This window comes from Bos indicus, chromosome 13 (assembly GCF_029378745.1).
Source record: "Bos indicus isolate NIAB-ARS_2022 breed Sahiwal x Tharparkar chromosome 13, NIAB-ARS_B.indTharparkar_mat_pri_1.0, whole genome shotgun sequence".
Taxonomy (NCBI): Eukaryota; Metazoa; Chordata; class Mammalia; order Artiodactyla; family Bovidae; genus Bos; species Bos indicus.
The window spans coordinates 63,804,460-63,828,833 of record NC_091772.1 but is presented as its reverse complement, the minus strand read 5'-3'; the positions used below and the strand labels follow the sequence as shown (position 1 = coordinate 63,828,833).

The following is a 24,374-nucleotide window of genomic DNA, read 5'->3' as shown; positions in this document are numbered from 1 at the left end:
AAAAAAAAGAAAAGAAAAATTGGAAAGAAACAAGGAAAATTATCTGTCCCCAGATGACATGATTTTATTAAAAAAAGAAAGAAAAAACTATAAAAGTTCCAAACAGGAGATTCCCTGGTGGTCCATGCTTCCAATGCAGAGGGCACAGGTTCAATCCCTAGTTGGGGAACTAAGATCCCACATGCTGCATGGTCCAGCCAATAATAACCAAAAAAAAGAGAGATTAGAAGTGTTAGCAAGGATGTGGAGAAAGTGGACCCCTTGTACACAGTTGGTGAATCTCTTATACTGAATACAGAGGCAAAAATCATCAACAAAACACAAACAAATTGAATTAAGTAATATTCCATGACCAAGTGGAATTTATGCCAAAAATACAAGCTTGGATAAATATCCAGAAATCAATTAATGTAATATATATTACATAGACATATTAGAACAGAGTACAAAAACAGTATCACCATCTCAACGCACAAAAGGCATTTGACACAACTCACCCTTTCATGGTAAAAACACTCAAGAAACCAGAAGTAAAAGAGAACTTCCTCGACCTGAAAAAGTGCATCTAATTAAAAAAAAAACAAACTATAGCTTCAGTTCAGTTCAGTTCAGTCGCTCAGTCATGTCCAACTCTTTGCAACCCCATGGACTGCAGCACACCAGGCTTCCCTGTGCATCACCATCTCCCAGAGCTTACTTATACTCATGTCCATCAAGTCGGCGATGCCATCCAACCATCTCACCCTCTGTTGTCCCCTTCTCCTCCCATCTTCAATCTTTCCCAGTATCAGGGTCTTTTCCAATGAGTCGGTTCTTCGCATCAGTGGCCAAAGTATTGGAGTTTCAGCTTCAGCAACATTCCTTCCAGTGGATATTCAGGACTGATTTCCTTTAGGATGGACTGGTTGGATCTCCTTTGCAGTCCAAGGGACTCTCAAGAGTCTTCTCCAGCACCACCGTTCAAAAGCATCAATTCTTCCACGCTCAGCTTTCTTTATAGTCCAACTCTCACATCCATACATGACTACTGGAAAAACCACAGCTTTGACTAGACGGAACTTTGTTGGCAAAGTAATGTCTCTGCTTACATTCTGCTGCTGCTGCTGCTGCTGCTAAGTTGCTTCAGTCGTGTCCGACTCTGTGCGACCCCAGAGACAGCACCTGACCAGGCTCCCCCGTCCCTGGGATTCTCCAGGCAAGAGTACTGGAGTGGGTTACCATTGCCTTCTCCAGCTTACATCCTACTTAACGGTAAAAGATTGAATGCTCTCCCCCTAAAATCAAGAACAAGAAAGAATGCCAGCCCTCATCATTTTTATTCAAAGGTTCTAGCCAGTGTAACTTGGCAACAAAATCAAACAAAAGGCATATGGACTGCAGAGAAAGAAGTAAAACTACCTTTATTCGAACATGATCTGATCTTGTGTTCAGAAAGACAGAATAACTTAGAAATTATTAAACAAGAGGGAACCACGGCCCAGGTTCAAAAAATTTCCAAATACACTATGGGTAGATTGTGAATGACTATGTGGTCAGTCACTTAGTTAACAAAGAACAATATATAATATTAAGTAAGCACTATCACATGCATTCCAGTTATTAGATGGAAGAAAGCTTTCAATCTGCTGCTCTTTAAAGTTTTTCTGTAAAGGGCCAGAAAGTAAACATTTCAGAGTTGGGGGCCATATGATCTCTGTAACAAATGCTCAACTGCCATTGTACTGTGACAGTGTGACAGAGAACACATAAAAAGGGGGCTATCCCAATAAAACTTTATTTATTAAAAAAAAAAAAAAAAAAACAAACAGCGGGCCAGATTCCTTCCACGAGTCATAGTTTGCTAACACATGTTCTCGAGCATTAAAGTGAAAAACTGTTAACACCCTACATACATCACACTCGTGGCATAAAACTGGGAAGTATGGAAGAGGCAAAAAAATTTCTTAAGACATTAGAATAAAACAGTTGGACATGGGTGGAATATCTTATAATTAAACTTTACTTTACATCTTCCTCATTATGCCTATTACTACTCCCTTCATTTGCTTCTTCCTGTACTATCTTACTCATTTCAGTATTTCTCCTTGCCTCACCTCAATCTATCCACATAGTGTTATCAAAGGATTTCTAAGATGAACTTTCTACACAACTCTGATGATCTGCCATGTTCCTGCTTTGCCTATTATCTTATTTCACATGCCATTCTCCCATACACACCCTATGCTCCAATCATAGAAAATTATTCATCATTCTCCAAAATGCCATCTGTTTAACACTTCTGTGATTTACTTATCCTGTTCCGTTAAAACTTCGCCCCACTATTTCCCTAAATTTCTGGTCATCTGGTCTTCTCTTAACCTTCAATATTCTGCTCAAGCATCTCATCTGGTAGCCTTCCTTAAACTAGAAAGCAGAAACAATTCTTCTAGTCTACTCTATAGCATGCATTCCAAAAGATATTGCTGCTAAGTCGCTTCCGTCGTGTCCGACTCTGTTCGACCCCATAGACGGCAGCTCACCAGGCTCCCCCGTCCCTGGGATTCTCCAGGCAAGAACACTGGAGTGGGTTGCCATTTCCTTCTGCAATGCAGGAAAGTGAAAAGTGAAAGGGAAGTCGCTCAGTCGTGTCAGACTCTGAGCAACCCCATTGACTGCAGCCTACCAGGCTCCTTCGTCCATGGGATTTTCCAGGCAAGAGTACTGGAGTGGGGTGCCATTGCCTTCTCCGCCAAAAGATACTATAATATGGTAATTAAGTGTGCAGGCTTTGGAGTCAAATAGATCTAGATCCATGTGTCTCCACATCCACATGCATTGTTTACTGTGTAAACTTAAGCAAATTACTGAATTACTTTCTTCATCCATGAAACAGGAATAACTGGATTGTAGTTTTGGTTTAAAGATTGAGATAATACCTGTAAAATGCTGCTGTTGTTTAGTCACTAAATCATGTCCATATAAAATCTGTACAACAATGTTTATAGTAGCTCTATTCACAGTTGCAATATGTGAAACGACGTGATCTCCCTCCATGTGCGTGCATGCTCAGTCACTTCAATAGTGTCTGACTTCATGACCCCATGGACCATAGCCTGCCAGGCTCCTCTGTCCATTGGATTTTCCTGGCAAGAACACTGTAGTGGGTTACCATATCCTGCTCCAAGGGATCTTCCGGACCCAGGGATCGAATCCACATCTTCTGCATTGGAGGCAGATGCTTTACCCCTGAACCACCAGGGAAACCAATCTCCTTCCACAGGTAAATCAATAAACTGTAGTACATTTACACACTGGAATACTACTCAGGAATAAATTTTTTTAACAAAACGCAACAGGATTTCCCTAGGGGCACAGTGAATGAGAGTCCACCTGCCAAGCAGGGGACATGGGTTGAATTCCTGGTACGGGAAGATTTCACTTGCTTCAGAGCAACTAATTCTGACAGTGGCAACTACTGAAGCCTGCACACCTAGAGCCTGTGCGCCCCGACAAGAGAAGCCACCACAGCGAGAAGCTCACACACAATGAAGAGTAGCTCCATTTACCACAACTAGAGAACGCCCATTCCAGCAACAGATACCAGTGCAGCCAAAAGTAAATAATTTTTGAAAAATACAACAACTCAGAGGAATCTCAAAGGCATCATACTGAGTGAAACCCCTTCTCAAAAAGTTTAATATGTACTATTCTATTTATGTGACAGTCTCCAAAAGACAAAACAAAGAAATGGAGAACAAATGTGTTGCTGCCAGAGGTTAAGAACTGAGGGTGAGTTTGACTAAACAACGGAGGTTTCTGGTGTGATGAAATTGTTCTGTATCCTGATTGTGGTACTAGTTATAAGAACCAATAAATGTGTTAAAATTCATACAACTGTACACCCAAAAATATTCACTGGAGGGACTGATGTTGAAGGTGAAACTTCAATACTTTGGCCACCTGATGTGTAGAACTGACTCATTGGAAAAGACCCTGATGCTGGGAAAGATGGATGAGGATGAGATGGTTGGATGGCATCACTGACTCAATGGACATGAGTTTGAGTAAACTCTGGGAGTTGGAGATGGACAGGGAGGCCTGGCGTGCTACAGTCCACGGGTCGCAAAGAGTCGGACACGACTAAGTGACCGAACTGAACACCCAAAAAAAAAGCCAATCACTGTATGATAAATTTTTAAAACAGTTAAAACATTAATCAAAAATTTTAAAGGCTACCACTGGGTTGAACAGTGTCTCCCTTCAAATTTATGTCCATGCAGAAATGAGAATTTGACTTTACTTGGTCTTAAAGGATCTTCACAAATATAATCAAGATAAAGTTATAATGGATCAAGCTAAAGATGAAGACACAAACTGGAGATATATATATATTTACATACAAGACAAGGAATGCGAGGAATCAGAAGCACAAAACAGATTATTCCTGAGAAGTTCCAACTTTAGTTATACCTTATTTTGGCCTTTTAGACTCCTAGAACATGGGGGGGAAATGAAGCTGTGCTGTTTTAAAACTGCCCAGTTTGTGGCAATTTATTACAGCAATCCTAAGAAACTAACATAGCCTATGATCTCTATTTATGTGACATTCTGGAAAAGGCAAAACCATTGAGACAGAAAAATGAGTGCTTCCTAAGGAATGGGGCTGGGGGACCAAAAAATGCTCTTAGTTTTTATTTTTACAACAACAAAAAACACCAGACATTAGATTTACGTATCTTGGGGAGACCTCTTCAGAACTCATCTCCCTTTCTAGGATCTCTCTTCTACCTCAGTATCTCATAGCTAGATTAATCCATCTGTTTTACTGTCTCTTTCGTTTCACAATCTGTTCTTCTTTCACCTCCTCCAAAGACTATTTCTAAAGCCAATTTCAACTTTGCCTCCATTTAAAGCTTTAAAATTCACAGAAACGGAGATAGGTGACTATGAATTTCCTATGAAAAACTGACTTTTCACATGCTTTTTTTAAAACGCTTTCACAATCGAATACACTGTAGAGCCTGTATCTTCACCTTGTAAACCACTGTGATTTGAGTCAATGAAGATAGCAATTTGAATCTAAAATCTAGTACAATATTAAAATAATCCATTATTTATTAGTCTTGTCAGGTACTGCTGCTAAGCTGCTTCAGTCGTGTCTGACTCTGTGCGACCCCATAGACGGCAGCCCAACAGGCTCTGCTGTCACTGGGATTCTCCAGGCAAGAACACTGGAGTGGGTTGCCATTTCCTTCTCCATTGCGTGAAAGTGAAGTTGCTCAGTCGCGACCAACTCATAGCGACCCCGTGGAATGCAGCCCACCAGGCTCCTCCATCCATGGGATTTTCTAGGCAAGAGTACTGGACTGGGGTGCCATTGCCTTCTCCAAAGAAACTTAAAACAGGGCCAATTCTTAACACTTTCTTATCATTTATTTTGAGTAATGTTTACTATCATATTAGAAAAATGTGACTGAGTGTCTAATGTAAAAAGAAGGTGCTAAAACATTGCCAGCAATAAAAACTAACCTTAACATCTTCATGAAAGGCAGTGGGGAAAAAAAACGTGGAAAGACACACATTTCACAAGATTATTTCAGTAACATCTTATCCCATAAGTAACAAACAGAGAAACTACATTTCTAGCCTTATTTTAAAATATGTATCCTATTTATAAATAAATCATTAAATAACCAGGGCATTATGAAATCTGCTTGGGTTTCTTTTCAGAAATAACACATCCAACATAATCAGTTATTTTTATAGGCCATGTCTAATTTATCCTACAAAACTTGATAATTTTATATACGCCTGTAATTTCTTAAAAGAAGCCACCAAAAAGACATTTCAGAAAACACACAAAACCAGTAAGGAGAAAAACTGCTTGCTGAAGCAGAAAGTACGGAGTTCAAAGAGCTAAAACACACAGTGGTATTCAGAGAACTAAAACCAAATGAAGCTAAACTCTCAGCCTTACTAAAACACAAAAGCATACATGGTAACTAAATATTGAGTAGTCTCCCATGGATAGGGCCACTCAGCCATGCTCCCAAACCCCTACTCAAGTGAAAGAGCTACATATCAAAAGACCTGTTTTGAAAAATCTGTCCTCATTCACCAGCCACTACAATGCAAAATGGACTCCAGCCTCAACCCAGTTGGAAGTGGAAACATGGGGGTTTGAAGTAGTTCTGGTGTATGCAACCAGTAGCCACATTACCCAGCTGAGCTGAAAACTAATTCCTGTTCACTGGGGTCACAGAAGCAAAGACTATAAGAGCAATGTTTAGATCTCATTCTCCACTAATGATAGCAAAGGAGCTAACTTTGGCATATGGGTTGACAAAGATACTGACAGAGGGATTAAGAGTTCTTTGGGTTGGGGTAGAAAGTAAATGCTAATTCCCATAACAATTTCTCAACAAAAGGAGAGAAACTAACTCAGATCCACTCACAACAGGGAAAAACTGCTTTCCTATTTACTGGAAAAAGTTACTTTAACAGGGTAGCAGGATGTAGACCATCCCCTATCCCCCACAACAGTGACACTTTGGCTCTGAACATCATGTAATGATCTCAGATAATCCAGAGTTCTTCCCCATCTTCCAGCCAAATCGGAATCCAGTGTGAATTCTAAAGCACAGGCATAAAAAAGACAATTATCTTACTCAAAGAGAAACATGAAGTGAAGTCGCTCAGTTGTGTCTGACTCTTTGCGACCCCATGGACTGTATGTAGCCTACCAGGCTCCTCCATCCATGGAATTTTCTAGGCAAGAATTCTGGAGTGGGTTGCCATTTCCTTCTCCAGGAGGATCTTCCCGACCCAGGGATTGAACCCGGATATCCCACATTGCAGGCAGATGCTTTACCGTCCGAGCCACCAGGGAATCCCAAAGAAAAACAACATAAGAAGGTACAATTTTCAAGGTTCAACAGTATAAAAGAGCTGAAGGAAATTGGCACCAGAACTGTAACTTTTAACATTCATTTGTTGGTTTGAACTTTGCATCTAGTATTACAGAAGGCAATTTTTCTCCCAGTTCTCCCAAACAGCTTTCGGATAAACATCTTAGTATTAACTATTATTATAAGCTGTGTCCTGGCTTTGACTATTTACTGCTAGAGTTTAAAGGATTTAACATGCCTCAATAAATATAACTACTGTTGTACTACTCTAAATATTGCTCTCTTCTGCCAAACGTCTTGTGCGAAACTATACAACTCGATTAAATATAAAGCTGAATTTCCTGGTGTTCAAGAACTCTTGTTTCTGACTATCTCTTAAAACCCATAAATTCTCCTCAAAATAAGACTCTGGATAGCCACCATCTCATCCTTCTAACGAACCTTTCTCAGATCATTTTTACACATTGTTTAAGAATTATCAGTCTTCCCTGGTAGTACAGTGATTAAGAATCCACCTTCTGATACAAGGGACACAGATTTGATCCCTGTTCCAGAAAGATTCCACATGCCACTGAGCAACTACTGAAGCCCAGGTGCCTAGAACCTGTGCTTCACACCAAGAAAAGCCACAGCGATGAGAAGTCTGCACACTGCAACTAGAGAGTAGCTCCTGCTCACGGCAACTAGAGAAAGCCTGAGAGCAGCAACAAAGACACAGGGAAGCCAAAGTAAACATTTTTTTAAAAAGAGAATTATTAAGAAAACTAGATGTCAATAATGAGCTAATAAATAATGTCTATGTATACTACATAAACAAATTTATGCATTTATATTAAAAGAACTAAAAAGGATAGTTTTAAATATTGTATTAAAAATCCAGGAAAAAAAATCAGAATCATTTATTTCCAAGAGTTCTAAACATTGGGGTCAGAGTGAGTAAGTGAAGTCACTCAGTCGTGTCCGACTCTTTGTGACCTCGTGGACTATAGCCTATCGGGCTCCTCCGTCCATGGGATTCTCCAGTTAAGAATACTGGAGTGGGTTGTCATTTGGGACAAATAACCACTTATCCATTAGGAAACAAATAGGATTATGAAAGCAGGGTCAATTTTACATTCCAGTTTGGGCCTGCAAATTTTCACCTTAGTATTCTATTTCAAGACTACCTCCTCTCAAAAAAATCTATAAACAATAAATTCTGGAGACTATGTGCAAAAAATGGAACTGTCTGCACTGCTGGTGGGAATGTAAACTGATACAGCCACTATGGAGAACAGTATGGAGGTTCCTTAAACTAAAAATAGAGCTACCATATGACTCAGCAATCCCACTACTGGGCATATACCCTGAGAAAACCATAATTCAAAAAGACACAAGTGGCTCTCTTCCCTTCTGTGGCCATCGCTGAAGCGCTAGCGGCCAAAATGAAGTTCAATCCCTTTGTGACTTCTGACCGAAGCAAGAATCGAAAAAGACATTTCAATGCGCCTTCCCACATTCGCAGGAAAATTATGTCTTCTCCTCTTTCTAAAGAGCTAAGACAGAAGTACAACGTTCGATCCATGCCCATCCGAAAGGATGATGAAGTTCAGGTTGTACGAGGGCACTACAAAGGGCAGCAAATTGGCAAAGTAGTCCAGGTTTACAGGAAGAAACACGTCATCTACACTGAACGAGTGCAGCGGGAGAAGGCTAATGGCACAACTGTCCACGTGGGCATTCACCCCAGCAAGGTGGTTATCACCAGACTAAAACTGGACAAAGACCGCAAAAAGATCCTCGAACGTAAAGCCAAATCTCGCCAAGTAGGAAAGGAAAAGGGCAAATATAAGGAAGAAACAATTGAGAAGATGCAAGAATAAAGTCATCTTGTCTACAGCTTTCATTAAAAACTGTTAAAATGAAAAAAAAAAAAAAAAAAGACACAAGTGCCCCAATGTTCACTGCAGCACTATTTACAATAGCCAGAACATGGAAGCAATCTAAATCTCCATCGACAGACAGATGGATAAAGAAGATGTGGAACATAAATATATGGGATAGTAGCCGTTAAAGAGGAACAAAATTGGGTCATTTGTAGTAATGTAGATCAACCTAGAGTCTGTCATACAGAGTGAAGTCAGAAAAAAGAAAAATAAATATTGTATATTAATGTATATATGTAGAATCTAGGAAGATGGTACGTATAAACTTATATGCAGGGCAGGAACAGAGACCAGACATGTGGACATGGGAGAAAGGGGAGGGTGGGACAAACCGAGAGAGTAGCACTGACATGTACACACTACCATGCATAGAACAGATAGCTAGTGGGAAGCTGTAGAGCACAGGGAGCTCAGTTTCATGTTCTATGATGACCTAAGGGGTGAGATGGGGGATGGGAAGGAGGCGCAGGAAGGAGGGGATATATGTATGTATATAGCTAATTCACTTTGTTGTACAGCAGAAACTAACACAATATTGCAAAGGAATTATACTCCAATTAAAAAAAAATTTACAAAGACTACCTCCTCTGAGTCCCAAAGGAACTGAATAAAATATCATTTCAAAGAAAGCAAAATACCACACACATCTTATTTGTTTTTACAGATAAATGCATGGGAATCCAGCAAAGTTAAATGGAGTGCCCAATCAGGCAAAGATTTCTTAGCTGTGACACCAAAAGTACCATCCACAAAAGATAAAATTGAGAAATTAAGCCTTATTAAAATTAGGAACTTCTCTTCAAAAGACACCATTAAGAAAATGAAAAAACAAGCAAAAGGCTGGGAGAATATATCTCTAAGATGTAACACTTATCTGATAAAGGGCTTATATCCAGAATTCACAGAGAACTCTTGTAATTCAATAATAGACAAACAATCCAATCAAAATGAGTGGTCCAAGGTCAGAACAGAAGATGCAGCCAAAAACTGAGATCTCGATGTTAATTTCATGATTTAAAACTACAGTTCCATAACTGCTGCTGCTGAGTCGCTTCAGTCGTGTCCGACTGTGCGACCCCATAGATGGCAGCACCTCAGGCTCCTCCGTCCCTGGGATTCTCCAGGCACGAGTACTGGAGTGGGGTGCCATTGCCTTCTCCAATGTATGAAAGTGAAAAGTGAAAGTGAAGTCGCTCAGTCGTGTCCAACTCTTAGCGATCCCACGGACTGCAGCCTACCAAGGCTCCTCCGTCCGTGGGATTTTCCAGGCAAGAGTACTCGAGTTGGGTGCCATCGCCTTCTACAGTTCCATAACTGAGCCTCCCGCAAAAAAAGAAAAGAAAAGAGCAACAGGGAAACAAATGGAAAAAAAAAAATCTATGTCACTGCATACCTGAACTTACTCAGTTTGGTCCATTTCAAAATTATTTAAATATGGAGTCTAGGACCACTCTCAAATCCCTCTTGAACAACAACAAAAAAGGCCCTAATAAATAGCACAAAAAAGAAATTCAAAATCATCACACAAAAATCAAGCAATCGCCAGGACATGGAAGCAACCTAGATGTCCATCAGCAGATGAATGGATAAGAAAGCTATGGTACATATATACAATGGAGTATTACTCAGCCATTAAAAAGAATACATTTGAATCAGTTCTAATGAGGTGGATGAAACTGGAGACTAATATACAGAGTGAAGTAAGCCAGAAAGAAAAACACCAATACAGTATACTAATGCATATATATGGAATTTAGAAAGATGGTAACAATAACCCTGTACACGAGACAGCAAAAGAGACACTGATGTATAGAACAGTCTTTTGGACTCTGTTGGAGAGGGAGAGGGTGGGATGATTCGGGAGAATGGCATTGAAACATGTATAACATCATATAAGAAACAAGTCGCCAGACCAGTTTCGATGCATGATACTGGATGCTTGGGGCTGGTGCACTGGGACGACCCAGAGTGATGGTATGGGGAGGGGGGAGGGAGGAGGGTTCAAGATGGGGAACATGTGTATACCTGTGGCAGATTCATGTTGATATATAGCAAAACCAATACAATATTGTAAAGTTAAAAAATAAAAAAAAAAAAAAGTAATCACTGAAATGATTAAAACAGACTTCTTCCTTTTCAGAATTACAAAAGGTAAAATATTTGTCTGGATACCTCAGGCTGATTTATATTTTCTTAGGCAAGCAGTAGCAACAGCAAGTCCTGTAAGAGTGAAATTTCTTTTAATAAGATATTAAAAGATATTTTCCTTCTCCAAAATAAAATCTGGATGACACAGGGACTTCTTTGCCTAAAGCTTAATCCTTTATAAATGTTTACCCCACCCAAGTAAATGGTTAAAAGAGAATATAGAATTATAAAACCAAAGAAAATGTAATGAAAATCCTGCCCCAACCAACCTTTATCTTTCCAGAAAGCACTACTTTTAATATTTTATCAAACATTCATTTACTGAGGGACTATATATTAGAGAATGGTTCTAACTGCTTTGTCAATAACAGGAAAGAAGGAGGAATAGCACAAGACCCAGTAGATGTAGCCAGTAGCCTAAAAGATAATTAAGACACTAAAAAATCAAACAACCCAGTTTAAAAACGGGCAATGAAACTGAATAGACATTTCTGCAAAGAAGATATACAAATAGCATAGGAAAAGAAAGTACCACTAATTACTAGAGAAATGCAAATAAAAACCTCAACGAGATACCACTTCTCTCATCATTAGAATGACTATTCTTTAAAAAAAGAAAAGAAGTGAAATGAAATGTTGTCATGGGTGTAAAAAATTGGAACTCTTGAGAACTGCTGGTGAGAATGTACTAAGGCATAGCGGCTGGGGAAAACACTATGGCGGATACTAAAACAAATTAACATGGAATTACTAACAATAAGGTCCTACTATATAGCACAGGGAACTATACTCAATATCCTGGGATAAACCATGTTGTTGTTGTCGTTGAGTTGTTAAGTCGTGTCTGACTCTCTGTGACCCGGTGGACTGTAGCCTGCCAGGCTCCTCTGTCCATGCGATTTCCCAGGCAAGAAAACTGGAGTGGAATGCCACTTCCTTCTCCAGGATATCATCTTGAACCAGGGATCAAACCTGAGTCTCGTGCATGGCAGCCAGATTCTTTACCACTGAGCCTCCTGGGAAGCACTGGGATAAACCATGATGGAAAAGAACATAAAAAAGAATGTACACATGTGCATAATTGAGTCATTTTGCTGTACAGCAGAAATTAACATTTGTAAATCAATTATATTTCAATTAAAAAATAAATTTTAGAAAACCCACCATGAAATTACTACTTGATCCACCAGTTCCACTTCTGAGAATACACCTAAAGAACTGAAAGGAGGGACTTGAACAGATATTTATGCAGCCACATTCATAACATCATTATTCACAATAGCCAAAAGGTAATCCAAAAGGCCATTTACAGATGAACGGATAAACAAAATGTGATTATACACATAAAATGGGATGTTACTCAGCTTTTTAGAAAGGAATGGAATTCTGAAACATGCTACAACATGAACTTTGAAGACACTGTGCTAAGTTAAAAAGCCAGACACAAAGGACAAATATTGTATGATTCCATTGATATGAAGTAGCAAGAATAGTCAAATTCTATAGAGACAAAAATTAACACAGTGATTACCAGGGAGGGGAATGGCATTATTAATAACACATACAGAGTTTCAGTTTGGAATGATAAATTCTGGAGATGCATAGTGATAATAGGTATGCAGCATGGGAATATATTTAATATCACTGAATTAAACACTTAAAATGGTTGCAGTTGTAAATTTTATGCATATTTTACCAACATGTTATGCATATTTTACAATGACAAAAAATAATCAGGATAAATAAGTCTATCATTTTCTTTGCCCCTTATTAATGAAAATATCAATTTAAACAGTAAAATCAAGAAAGCAGACTGAACATCTATGCTCCATCTCCATACTCTCCCAAAACTCCAACAAGAAAAAATAAAGGAAAAAAGTTTAAATTCTGAAGGGCAAAGAGAAAGGGAGAGTAGATGACTGCACATCAATGTCAGCAACATTCTGGACAATAAAAAGCAACAGGAGCCAGGTTCTATACATTTCAATACATACATTAACAGTTTTTAATTAAGACCTATAGTAATTATCTCTCCTTCCAGAAATTCAAGGGTAAAAGATAATCTAGGATTTCCCTTTTACTAGCTTTCCACAGAAGCAAATGCAGCTAATCCTCTTCGATATTCCTTTCCTTCCAAAGCAGACCCCCAATTAAATGAACCATCTAAAAATCTCTTTAAATTTTCAAAACAAATGAACTTCAAAATCTAGGTTAGACCATGCTTCAAAAGTTCAAAAAACAAATTCTCTTTGCATTAAATGAGACTTGGATTTAGCTCAATTTGATCTTTTTACTGCATTTCTAGATGGCTGCAATTCTGTCTACTTTTCACAGGCTCAGTTCAGTGTTCTTATTCATTGATGAGGGAAAAGTTGCTGTCTCTCAAATATTCTGAATATTCAGGCTCTAACACACCTTAAAGCTCAACATTCAGAAAACTAAGATCATGTCATCTGGTCCCATCACTTCATGGGAAATAGATGGGAAAACAGTGGAAACAGTGTCAGACTTTATTTTTTTGGACTCCAAAATCACTGCAGATGGTGACTGCAGCCATGAAATTAAAAGACACTTACTCCTTGGAAGGAAAGTTATGACCAACCTAGATAGCATATTCAAAAGCAGAGACATTACTTTGCCAACAAAGGTCCGTCTAGTCAAGGCTATGGTTTTTCCAGTGGTCATGTATGGATGTGAGAGTTGGACTGTGAAGAAAGCTGACCACCAAAGAACTGATCCTTTTGAACTGTGGTGTTGGAGAAAACTCTTGAGAGTCCCTTGGACTGCAAGGGGATCTAACCAGTCCATTCTAAAGGAGATCAGTCCTGGGTGTTCATTGGAAGGACTGATGCTAAAGCTGAAACTCCAATACTTTGGCCACCTCATGCGAAGAGTTGACTCATTGGAAAAGACTCTGATGCTGGGAGGGATTGGGGGCAGGAGAAGAAGGGGACAACAGAGGATGAGATGGCTGGATGGCATCACCGACTCGATGGACATGAGTTTGAGTGAACTCCAGGAGTTGGTGATGGACAGGGAGGCCTGGTGTGCTGCGATTCATGGGGTCGCAGAGAGTCGGACACGACTGAGCGACTAAACTGAACACACTATTAGATTTACTTATTAAAAAGATTACTTAAAATAACTACATTTTGCATTTTAGTCAAGAATAAGAAGTTAACTTTCCTGTATATGTCAAGAAATGTTTCATGAGAAAAGTATAACCAGAACCAAAGGCCTACTGAAAATTAAATCCTGAAAATCACTTTCTCAGGCTATATAAACACATTTCATGTTTCTACATTTATCAGTTTTAAACATTCTGAATCATAAATTAATTACTGTGTCACGTTTCTGCAACAAAATCCTACATCTTTTCCGTGAGAAAACCTTTTGTCACTGTATCCAAACCTTGGTAAATAAAAAAAATTCCATGTTTAAAGTCTACAGAAGAGGTTAATCAAGATGACCAAAAATGCTAAACTAGAAATGTAATAAGCAATTGAACTACTTTGATTTTACCTTTTCTATTCTTTTAAAGCTGGGAAATTATGAGACTATATACATGATCCACCATTAAAGAGAGTGCCACGGCTGAGAGTAATGAAGATCCTTATGAAAATGGAGGGGTAGCCTCTTCAGTATTATCCTCACATATCCCAATTATTACAAAAGAACAAATATGAGAAGAGCTTTCAAAATCTGCATCTTTACTGCAGCGTCCCACTGCCACAGGGTGACCCAAATACAAGCTTTTGTCCCTCGCTTTCCATTCTCACTACAACCTCCCTAGCCTGGTCTCCCTGCCTCCGGACCCTACCAACCCTAATAAATACTGTAGACTTCAATATTAACAAAATAAATTTCATAAAATACCACTTCATCCTACCAGTCAATAGGACTTAAGTTTATTCTAAAATAAGAAGACTGCTGAAGGGCAGCAGAGTATATTACCCCAAAATATGCCACTTTGGCATAAGAATTATTCTGAGCTAAAGAATCAAAACTCAGCTGCAAAAGCTGTTTACCTCTCTCCTTCCCACAACTGCCTATATTTACACTGGAAAGGAGGCCTGTACCAAGAAGAGAATTATTACCAGAAAATATCTTTTTACCTAAGAAACTTAACTGCAGGGACTTCACTGGTTGTCCAGTGGCTAACGCTCCACACTCCCAATGCAGGGGGCCTGGGTTTGATCCCTGGTCAGGAAACTAGATCCCATAAGCTGCAACTAAGAGTTCCCATGCTACAACTAAAACATTCTGAATGCAGCAACTAAGACTCAGCACAGCCAAATAAATGATTTTAGAAAGAAAGAAAGAAAGAAAGAAAACTTAACTAATTAAGTAATAGGGCAACCTTTATTTTCCAAACATCTCCTCTCCTCTTCCCTTTGTATCACCAGCCCCTACTCCTTTTCCTTATAAGGCTCAGGATATGTATATAAGCCCCTATTATGGCTGCCTTTTGGGTCTCAGTTTTATGAGGCTCCCATACTGTATTTAGAAAATTTGTTTTTCTGTTGTTAATCTATCTTACAGCAATTATTAGACCAAAGAACCTGAAAGGGAAGAAGAGAAATTATTTTGCCTCTACACTGATCTCTTCATTTTTCTAAACTTTCTATTCTTACTGGGACCACACAAACCCTCTTCAGATTAATTTAAATTCACTGTACTTTCTTTCACCATCTTAAGTTCATTCCTGCCATTTTCCCATTCTGAATCCCAGTTTTAAATAACTTCCCTCCTCCTCTTTGCCTTAATTTTTCTGTTTATGCCTCATTCAGCCCTAGATAGCAGTAAGGTATCGCTTGAACTTTAAAAATCTCTATGTGAGTAAGGACTCTCTTTCCAGAGAGCAGTGAACATGGGTTATGCAGCAAAAAGTCAAGCCCCAGATCAGAGGTTACAGAACAGCAACCCACAAGACAAAGTCTGCCCACAGTGGTGAATTTGTCTGGCTCACAGCATTTTTATGAATTCATTACGTTGCCAACATTTCAAAATAAAAATTTCTCACAAAATCTGAAATTCCAGCTTCTCTTCATAAAAAAGATGTTCAGGTCACACTTCATCTATATGCCTCCTCCCCTACCTCCTGCTAGATCGATAGTGAGCCAACAGTAAGTTATATATTTTAAAATGATAAATCTCACCTCAATTTTTTAAAAAAAGTAAACCAAAGCTGCCTAACAGCTGCCCCACTGGAGTAACATGAATTCCCTAAACCACTTAAGTCCCAATCTGCTCTACTATTACTATTTAAATCTAGCCCTTACAGGCATCTGACTTTACAGTGCTCCCCTTATATACATTTACTGAATGAATAAATTAAGATGATAATTTTAAGACAGACAAGGTTGGTGATGATAATTTTAGAACAGACAAGGTTGGTGATGATGATAATGTGATAATGATAACAACAACACTGGCAATTAACATTTCCTGCTTTACTGTGAACCAACTATTGTTCAAGCAAAAATATATTATCTCATTTAATCCATACAAAAACCCTATGGATATACACTATTATTATTCTCGATTTATAAATGAAAAAACTAAGGCACAGAGAAGTGAAGCAACTCAGCCAAGGTCACATTACCAGTACACTCAAGGTACAGCGAAAATTCAAAATCAGATAGTCTTACTCCAGGGAACACTGTTAATCCCTACAATATGATTCCTTTAGACTACCATCCTTTCTTCTGTGACCAACTGAATTAACTGCCTGGAACGAAGACTCAAGAGACTAAATTTTAGAGCCTATTCTTTCTTTGCACAAATGACTAAGAAGCAAACCAAAGTTCACCTAAATGCAGATGGCATTTTTGAATTTTTTCCCTCACCTTAAAAGAAAACTTTCTCTGTAACTGAAATATTAAGGAATCCAATCAAACTATATATTTGTTATGAGACGATTCCTGGAGTAAGGTAAGCTCAATAATGAGATGAATCCTTAGTTCAAAACTACAAAGTGATGATATAGCACAAAACTCTTCTCTTTCTTGGGGTAGAAGGATATATCTATGAGAGTAAACAGTGTGCAGACATGAAAAAAATTAAGTTTCTTGAGGGTAGGAACTGCTTTTTTCCATGAGTCCCTGCAGTTAGCATATATTCAGTTGTAATAAAGGAACCAAGAAATCCAAACATCTTAAGTTGAAATGCAATGAAATCCTTATTATAGCATTTATCATCTTGCTTTTTTATAATAATTACTAGTGAACAGTTTTATTTTCCTCACAGAAACACAAAATCCTTGAGGTAGAGTATCCCTTGGAAACTAGCGTAACAGGGCTCAATAAACGCTTGCTTAATATTACAAGCTCAACATTTCTATACTTAGATTTCCTGCAGGTCTCTCAACCTATGTTTAAAGCAGAAAGAGAATTCCTTGGTGGTCTAGTGGTTAGGACTCCGAGCTTCCACTGTAGGGGGCAGTGAAGATCTTACTACCTGCATGGCCCAGCTAAAAATAAAAAATAAAGTAGAATTTAAAATGGCTTCTCATTTACAAAGCAATGGATGCTTTGAAGTCCTATTATAAGATATTTTTGAGACCAGTCCCACATTGTATCAACAAAGCCCTGAAAAACTGGTGACCTGGCATAAGCAGCACAAAGAATAATCAAAGAGCTGGAAGGAGAAAACATCATGTTCATACCTTCAGTAGAAAGTAATGCAGTCCACAGACTTAAGCAAATTGCTCAAGATCATAGAAATTAAGTAACAAGCAGTATCAAGGCCAGAACACATATTTCCTGAATGCTGGCCCAGTTTTCTTTCCACAAAGAACTACTCTGTGAGCTCAGGATGAAATGGATACTTTTAGAAATATTTTAAAGATATTTGGTATGGAGGATGATCTTCCCCAGTACATAACTTTTTATGAGGTATTATACCACCACTAAAGATATGAAATTTACCTTGTTCCAGTCATTGCAGATAACGCCATCCTTTCCCGTTATTCTACATACTTTTTTCACTTTCATGTCTTTTCTTTCATTATCCTCTGAGAATGTTTCCTCTCACCACCTCTGATTTATCTACTTTTCCTCTTATCCACTTCCTTTCTCTAGTATCTCACAAAGCACCCTACCATCTCCTTTTCTCTTTGTAACTATTTAAAAAAAAAAAAAAAAAACCCACAGATTAATCACACATTTGATTATAGCACTGACCTGGGATACCATAATAAGCAAGCCATAGCCTTGGTCTCTTGGCATTTATGAGGCAATTTGTTAACAAAAATATAAACTAAACACAAAGGGTCACACAATTTTACTATGATTTTACAATGGGGACAAGAAGCTTAAGTACGGATGGGACACTTATATGAAGAGATGTGGTAATAACAACAGTCGAAAGGTTAGGGTTAAGCAAATGAAAGGGATCCTCTTTCCTATACAGCTTTCTCACCAACCAATTCATGTGCTCTACTTCATTTACTCCCTATTCTCTTACTGCTTGACTTTTCCTGTGCTCTACTTTTTCTCTTAACCAGCAGACTTCCTTTTCTTCTTCCTGGTCTTTTTTTTTTTTTTTTCTCTCCTGATCTTTTAAGATGAATCTGTCCTGTCCTGTTTTCCTTTTCAGTATTATTGCCAACTCCTCCCACCTTACAGATCTGGATAATGGCTTAAGATGGGAATTCACTTTTTTCTAAAGATTTAATATGTATTATTTTATTTGATCCTCACAACAATGCCAGGGAGGCAGGCAGAAATCAACATAACTATTTTACAGATATATAAACTAAGTCTTGCCAAGATTAAATACTTTGCCAACAATCAAATTTGTCAGTAGAAAAATAAAATCAGAACCCAGACCTTTTCTTTCCAAGTCCTCTATTCTTTTTCCATTGAACTATATTGTTTTCTTTTTAATTCCTACACATTTTAACCATATATGTGCACATGTATGGACAAGTATAGAGATAAATGTTTCTAAAACAGCACAAGTGAGAAAAGTATATGACTGTATAAGGAAGCTAGAAAAACAGAAAAGTCAAAGGACCCAAATTAAGAATACAATGTAGCTCACAGGCTAATCCTTGTAGAGGCAGCTATGGGTTTCAGATCCAAAAGCAAACTATGTCTTCAACCAACTGATGTAGCCAGCATCAACACTGGTCTCTCCCCATACTTCCCACAGCTGTTAACAGGACCGGCGCTCACCCTCAGCACCATTTCTGACCCCCACTATCTCTCACAGGCATGCCACCATACCTGAAGTTTTCACCGTTTGAAGTCACTTCTTTGGATTAAGGCGCTGTCTCCAGAAGGCCACGGTTAAATGCATGTTACCTGAGAAAGGAAGGAGGATCCATTAACACATTACTCCTATGGTTAAACACATCAGATCAGCAATGACCTTTGGAATAGGACAGCACAATGTCCTTTAAAAAGTTTCATAGGATAGATAATTTTTGATGGAGCAGGCAGGATAATAAGGTTAAATTGGGAAGAAAATGACTCACGCATACAATAGGGTAACTCCCCACCAGCGTATAGCTACACAGCAAAATGAGGATGGCCATATAAATACATACTCTACCTTTTGAGGTCACAGTAAGGACTATCCCTGCAACTTGGAAGCTCCTAGGGATACGAAAAGAAAAAGTACTCCAAGGATCTGAGTATAGTCAATTCTGTACAGAAGCAAAGAGCTGAGCTGGCAGCAGTCCTCCAAGGACAGTACACTGCTAGACTGAAAGAGGACAGAAAAGAGGAACAGCTTCTGGTTAACTACTTCTAGTTGTGAGACTAGTTTCCAGCCCAACATTTTTAGCAGAGGACTGATCTCTCAATGAGAGAATGCTGCAATTCAATTCTTCAACCCCACTTGCTAATTTATACTGACTCAAAGCCAGTATCATTTACAGCCACAAAAATCAACATGCCAAAAAAAAAAAAAAAAATCAACATGCCTTTACTGAGTGCATATTATAAGCCCAAAATTTGGCTAGGTGCCATAAAGATGAGGTTGCGGGGGTGGGGCTTTAATACACTTTTGCCTTAACCCATACAATAGGGTAACTCCCCACCTGCGTATAACTACATCACAAAATGAGGATGGCCATATAAATACATACTCTACCTTTTGAGGTCACAGTAAGGACTATCCCCGCAACTTGGAAGAAACCAATCCCCTAAACCCAAAACAGAGAAGGGTGAGGAACAAGAAAAGGCGGCGGAGGGTGGCTATTTTTCTGTGAGTATAAACACAAATTTCCTAAGCCAGAATGAATACAACTCACTTCTAGGCCAAAGTTCCTTGTTAAACTCTTAACTAAACAGTCAAGAGGCACAGGCTAGAAATACTTTTTTCTTTTGGTCTAATACCAAAAGCTCTTTAGTAGCACACATTCATCTTGGTACACTGGAGAACAGACTAAGAGTTACAAAACTTGGTTCTACTTTTAGCTCTGATTCTTTGTTTAAAAAACAAAACAAAACAGAAAAGGTTGGATTAGTCCAAGAATAGCATATACCTAGCACACATATTGATACTAACCACTAGATAACTAGTGTCCACAGGGGTTATCACTAATCAATCATAACTCACTTTCCCAGAGAACCCTTATGATTAAAATCCTTCTCAACACAGGGCTTCTGGCAGCTACTTCAAGTGAAAGTTGGCCCATAAATCAAAATACATCTGCTACTGTGGACTAGATATTCTCTACAATCTCTTCCAACTCTTTCTTTTAACATGTATTATTTATTTGGGGTCTCAGATGTGGTATGTAGGATCTTTAGTTGCAGAATGTGGGATCCAGTTCTCAGACCTGGGATCAAACACAGGACCCTTGCATTGGGAGCACAGAGTCTTGGCCACTGGACCACCAGGGGAGTCCCCCAACTCTAAAATTCTAAAACCAAGTTTCTGAAGGTGGGAGAAAAAACACTTCCCAACAAGCTCATAAATCAATAGCACTGATAGCCATAATTTCAGTCTAATCTCTAAATCCTACAAATTGCATCAAGGATGCTAACAACAAATTCTGATACCATTAACATATGTAACTGTGCAATATTACTCTGATTTGCTAATGGGTTCTTTTGACAGAAAAGGAACCTTTTACCCAGACTGGCCCTAAAGAAATCCTCATACAAAAATAGGACAATTTTGCACTGCTGCTGCTGCTAAGTCGCTTCAGTCGTGTCCGATTCTGTGTGACCCCATAGACGGCAGCCCACCAGGCTCCCCCGTCCCTGGGATTCTCCAGGCAAGAACACTGGAGTGGGTTGCCATTTCCTTCTCCAATACATGAAAGTGAAAAGTGAAAGTGAAGCCGCTCAGTCGTGTCCAACTCTTGGAGACCCCATGGACTGCAGCCTACCAAGGCTCCTCCGTCCATGGGATTTTCCAGGCAAGAGTACTGGAGTGGGGTGCCATTAACTAAATTTAATCTCCTGATCATGCCCACAGCCTCTCACTGAGGAAGATCTGTAGAGCTCACTTCTCACCTAAGCCACTGAAACAGCCACTCTTCTGTCCTTTCACTTTTGTCACAAAGCAATCTTCCTAAAGCAAACATGTACTCGATATCATTTTCCTGTTTAAAAATCTGCATCTATTACTAACAACATAAAACAAGTTTTTTTCTTGCCTCACATCCCTAATGCTCTTCTTCCCCATCCCACTCCCTGCTCCCTTTTATCTTCCTCAATCCTGTGTTTACTAACAGTATTGAGGTGTTTCCTCTGCCCTGTCCTTCCCTTTCTCCATCACAATAACACTTCAGCTAAGACCCAACTTCAGCTTGAAGCAGATTCTTCCTCAAATCAATCAGACCCAACTGATTACTTCCTCTTCCATCTCAAAGCTTTTGGTTTATTCAAAGTATTGTCTCAACGGTTTCCAAAACCATCAAAATTGCCTGAGGCAAGTTTTAATCCTCAAGGCCGACCCAAACGTATTAAATCAATCTCAGGAAGTAAGGCTCTGAAATTTCTACTTTTAAAAAAGCTGCCCTGATTTTTCTAATGACCAAATTTGGGGGCTACTGGTTTGTCTCTTCCAGTTGGTGTAAAGATGTTTCTTTAAGGAATGGAAAAATGATTTACTCTAGAATACACTGAGGAATTATCCTGCACTTATTTCATATCCTTGTTGACTTGACTCATATCCTGAAGATGAAGGAATTCCTTTCGGAATCACACCCAAAAAACATATCCACTGTTCAAAACAGCAGGTGAATTTCCACCTTCATTTCTAAATTTTAAAAATGAAGTAACTGTAACCTGAGTAAACCTATGAATACACAATGAAGACTCTCACCAGACCTGCTCTGAGAACTTTATTTCGGCCGAGAAACAACTCCCTAGCCCATTTTGAGGGTAGAAATACACTGCCTCTAGTACTTCCCTAAGATCTAATTATATTAGGAATACATGCACGACTCCAACTAAGTACAGTGATAGATGGTTGGCTCAAGTGCCTCGTTAATTTTCAGAGGAAAATTCCCTGAAATGTCTCTTCCTTCCCCACCCCTCACTCCCAAAAAATATATTGAAGCTGTAGAATAATTAACAAGATACAAAAATAAGCAAGAAAACAAGGTGAGTTGTTACTGGAGAATCGTGGATTTCGGGTAGTTTGCAAATCCACCAGGTTACATCGCTAACTTGAGGCCCAGCGTCTACCTGGGGCGTAGAGATCCTGTGTTTCGCTCTACGTCGCGGCCCGGAGCAAAGTCTAAGAACTTGAGTTCCCCACTAAGTCCTGTCCTCATCACGACTACTTTTTTCTTCTCTCCGCTAAAGAAAGGGGCACTTTCAGGAGGAAGGGCAGTGACAGCTCCACGTCTGCAAAACTCGGCGCCGGCGGGGCCGCTGCGGTGGCGGCGGCGAGCGCGGAGGACGACGCCGGGGCCGGGACCACCACGCTGGGGGACAATAGACGGAGGGGAATGGAAGAGAGAAGAGAGGCAGCCACTGTACTTGGCCCCTCTCGCTAGTGGGGGCTCCAAAAAGTCTCGGGAAGGGCAGCGGGTGGCAGGTGGGCCCGGCCGCCGCCCCTCGCAGGGCCACGTCGCCCGCCCCGGCCGCTGCCGCGGGGCCCCTCGCGTAGGCTGGGCCGCAGGAGCGCAGCCCCCGGGCGGGGCTGACGGGCTCTGGGCTGGACCCCGGGGGCGCCCGCTGCGGCCCAGTTCTCTCAGAACTTGGCGCCCGCGAGGCGAGGGGCTCCGAACGTCTGAGCCCAACAGTGGCCGCTCGGGGCTTCCAGATGACCCACCCCGCCCCCCACCCCTCCTCCCGGCCCCTGCCACTAGCCCGAGCTCCCCGAGACCCCACGGGCACCGGCTCTGAGGGAAGAGGAAGCAGCCGCGGCTCGGGTCCCGGCTGACGCGCCGCACTCCTCTACCTCTCGCTCTCCTCCGACATATTCAGCCAGGACCCTCCCTCTCCCCAAAATTGCCTCCAGTCCGCCCGCGGGTTTTTACCGGGACTCGGGGCGGCGGCTACTCTTCAGTCCCTCGACTAAGATGGCAGCCGGTCCCGAGCCCGGACCACAGCTCTTAGAACGAGTTGGCGGCCAACGCGCAGGCGCGTCCAGCTCCGGAGCTATCAGGACTACAAGCCCTAGAAGTCCTTGCGCACTAACCAGCTGCCGGCAGGAAAAGCTAGCAGAGGCTGGTGAGCGCAGCTAAATCCGAGCTTGCATTTAGCTAGGTGGGAGGGACTCTTGGATTACTCCCGGTCAGTTCAGTTCAGTCGCTCAGTCGTGTCCGACTCTTTGCAACCCCATGAATTGCAGCACGCCTGGCCTCCCTGTCCATCACCAACTCCCAGAGTTCACTCAAATTCATGTCCATCGAGTCGGTGATGCCATCCAGCCATCTCATCCTCTGTCTTCCCCTTATCCTCCTGCCCCCAATCCTCCCAGCATCAGAGTCTTTTCCGATGAGTCAACTCTTCGCATGAGGTGGCCAAAGTACTGGAGTTTCAGCTTTAGCATCATTCCTTCCAAAGAAATCCCAGGGCGGATCTCCTTCAGAATGGACTGGTTGGATCTCCTTGCAGTCCAAGGGACTCGCAAGAGTCTTCTCCAACACCACAGTTCAAAAGCATCAATTCTTCGGCGCTCAGCTTTCTTCACAGTCCAACTCTCACATCCATACATGCCCACAGGAAAAACCATAGCCTTGACTAGACGGACCTTTGTTGGCAAAGTAATATCTCTGCTTTTGAATATGCTATCTATGCTATGCTAAGTCACTTCAGTTGTGTCTGACTCTGCGACCCCATAGACGGCAGCCTACCAGGCTCCCCGTCCCTGGGATTCTCCAGGCAAGAACACTGGAGTGGGTTGCCATTTCCTTCTTCAATGCATGAAAGTGAAAAGTGAAAGTGAAGTCGCTCAGTCGTGTCCGACCCTTAGCGACCCCATGGACTGCAGCCTA

The 24,374-nt window shown here is 40.4% G+C and overlaps 2 protein-coding genes across 4 annotated transcripts in view; one reads left to right on the top strand and one right to left on the bottom strand.

The window, feature by feature from the left end:
* ITCH (itchy E3 ubiquitin protein ligase) overlaps positions 1-23,567 on the bottom strand; it is a 100,052-nt gene extending 76,485 nt beyond the window's left edge. The window contains exons 1-2 of one of the 3 annotated variants that reach the window (XM_070801530.1): positions 23,415-23,567; positions 19,192-19,269 (exon numbers count right to left, since the gene is read on the bottom strand). The gene's annotated coding sequence lies outside the window, so the exon portion shown is untranslated. Of the gene's footprint in view, positions 1-19,191; positions 19,270-19,519; positions 19,567-22,614; positions 22,845-23,414 lie in introns of those variants that run through there. The other 2 variants (XM_070801532.1, XM_070801531.1) reach the window with 2 other exon arrangements.
* Positions 8,273-8,779, top strand: LOC139186567 (large ribosomal subunit protein uL24-like). Its single transcript, XM_070801536.1, has one exon. The coding sequence runs from the start codon at positions 8,312-8,314 to the stop codon at positions 8,747-8,749; it is 438 nt and encodes a 145-aa protein (XP_070657637.1). The 5' UTR covers positions 8,273-8,311; the 3' UTR covers positions 8,750-8,779.
* Positions 23,568-24,374: the final 807 nt, after the last annotated feature.

What these genes read in the sequence shown, in the direction of transcription:
- LOC139186567 (XM_070801536.1), top strand. Translation starts at nt 8,312, where the DNA reads ATGAAGTTCAATCCCTTTGTGACTTCTGACCGAAGCAAGAATCGAAAA.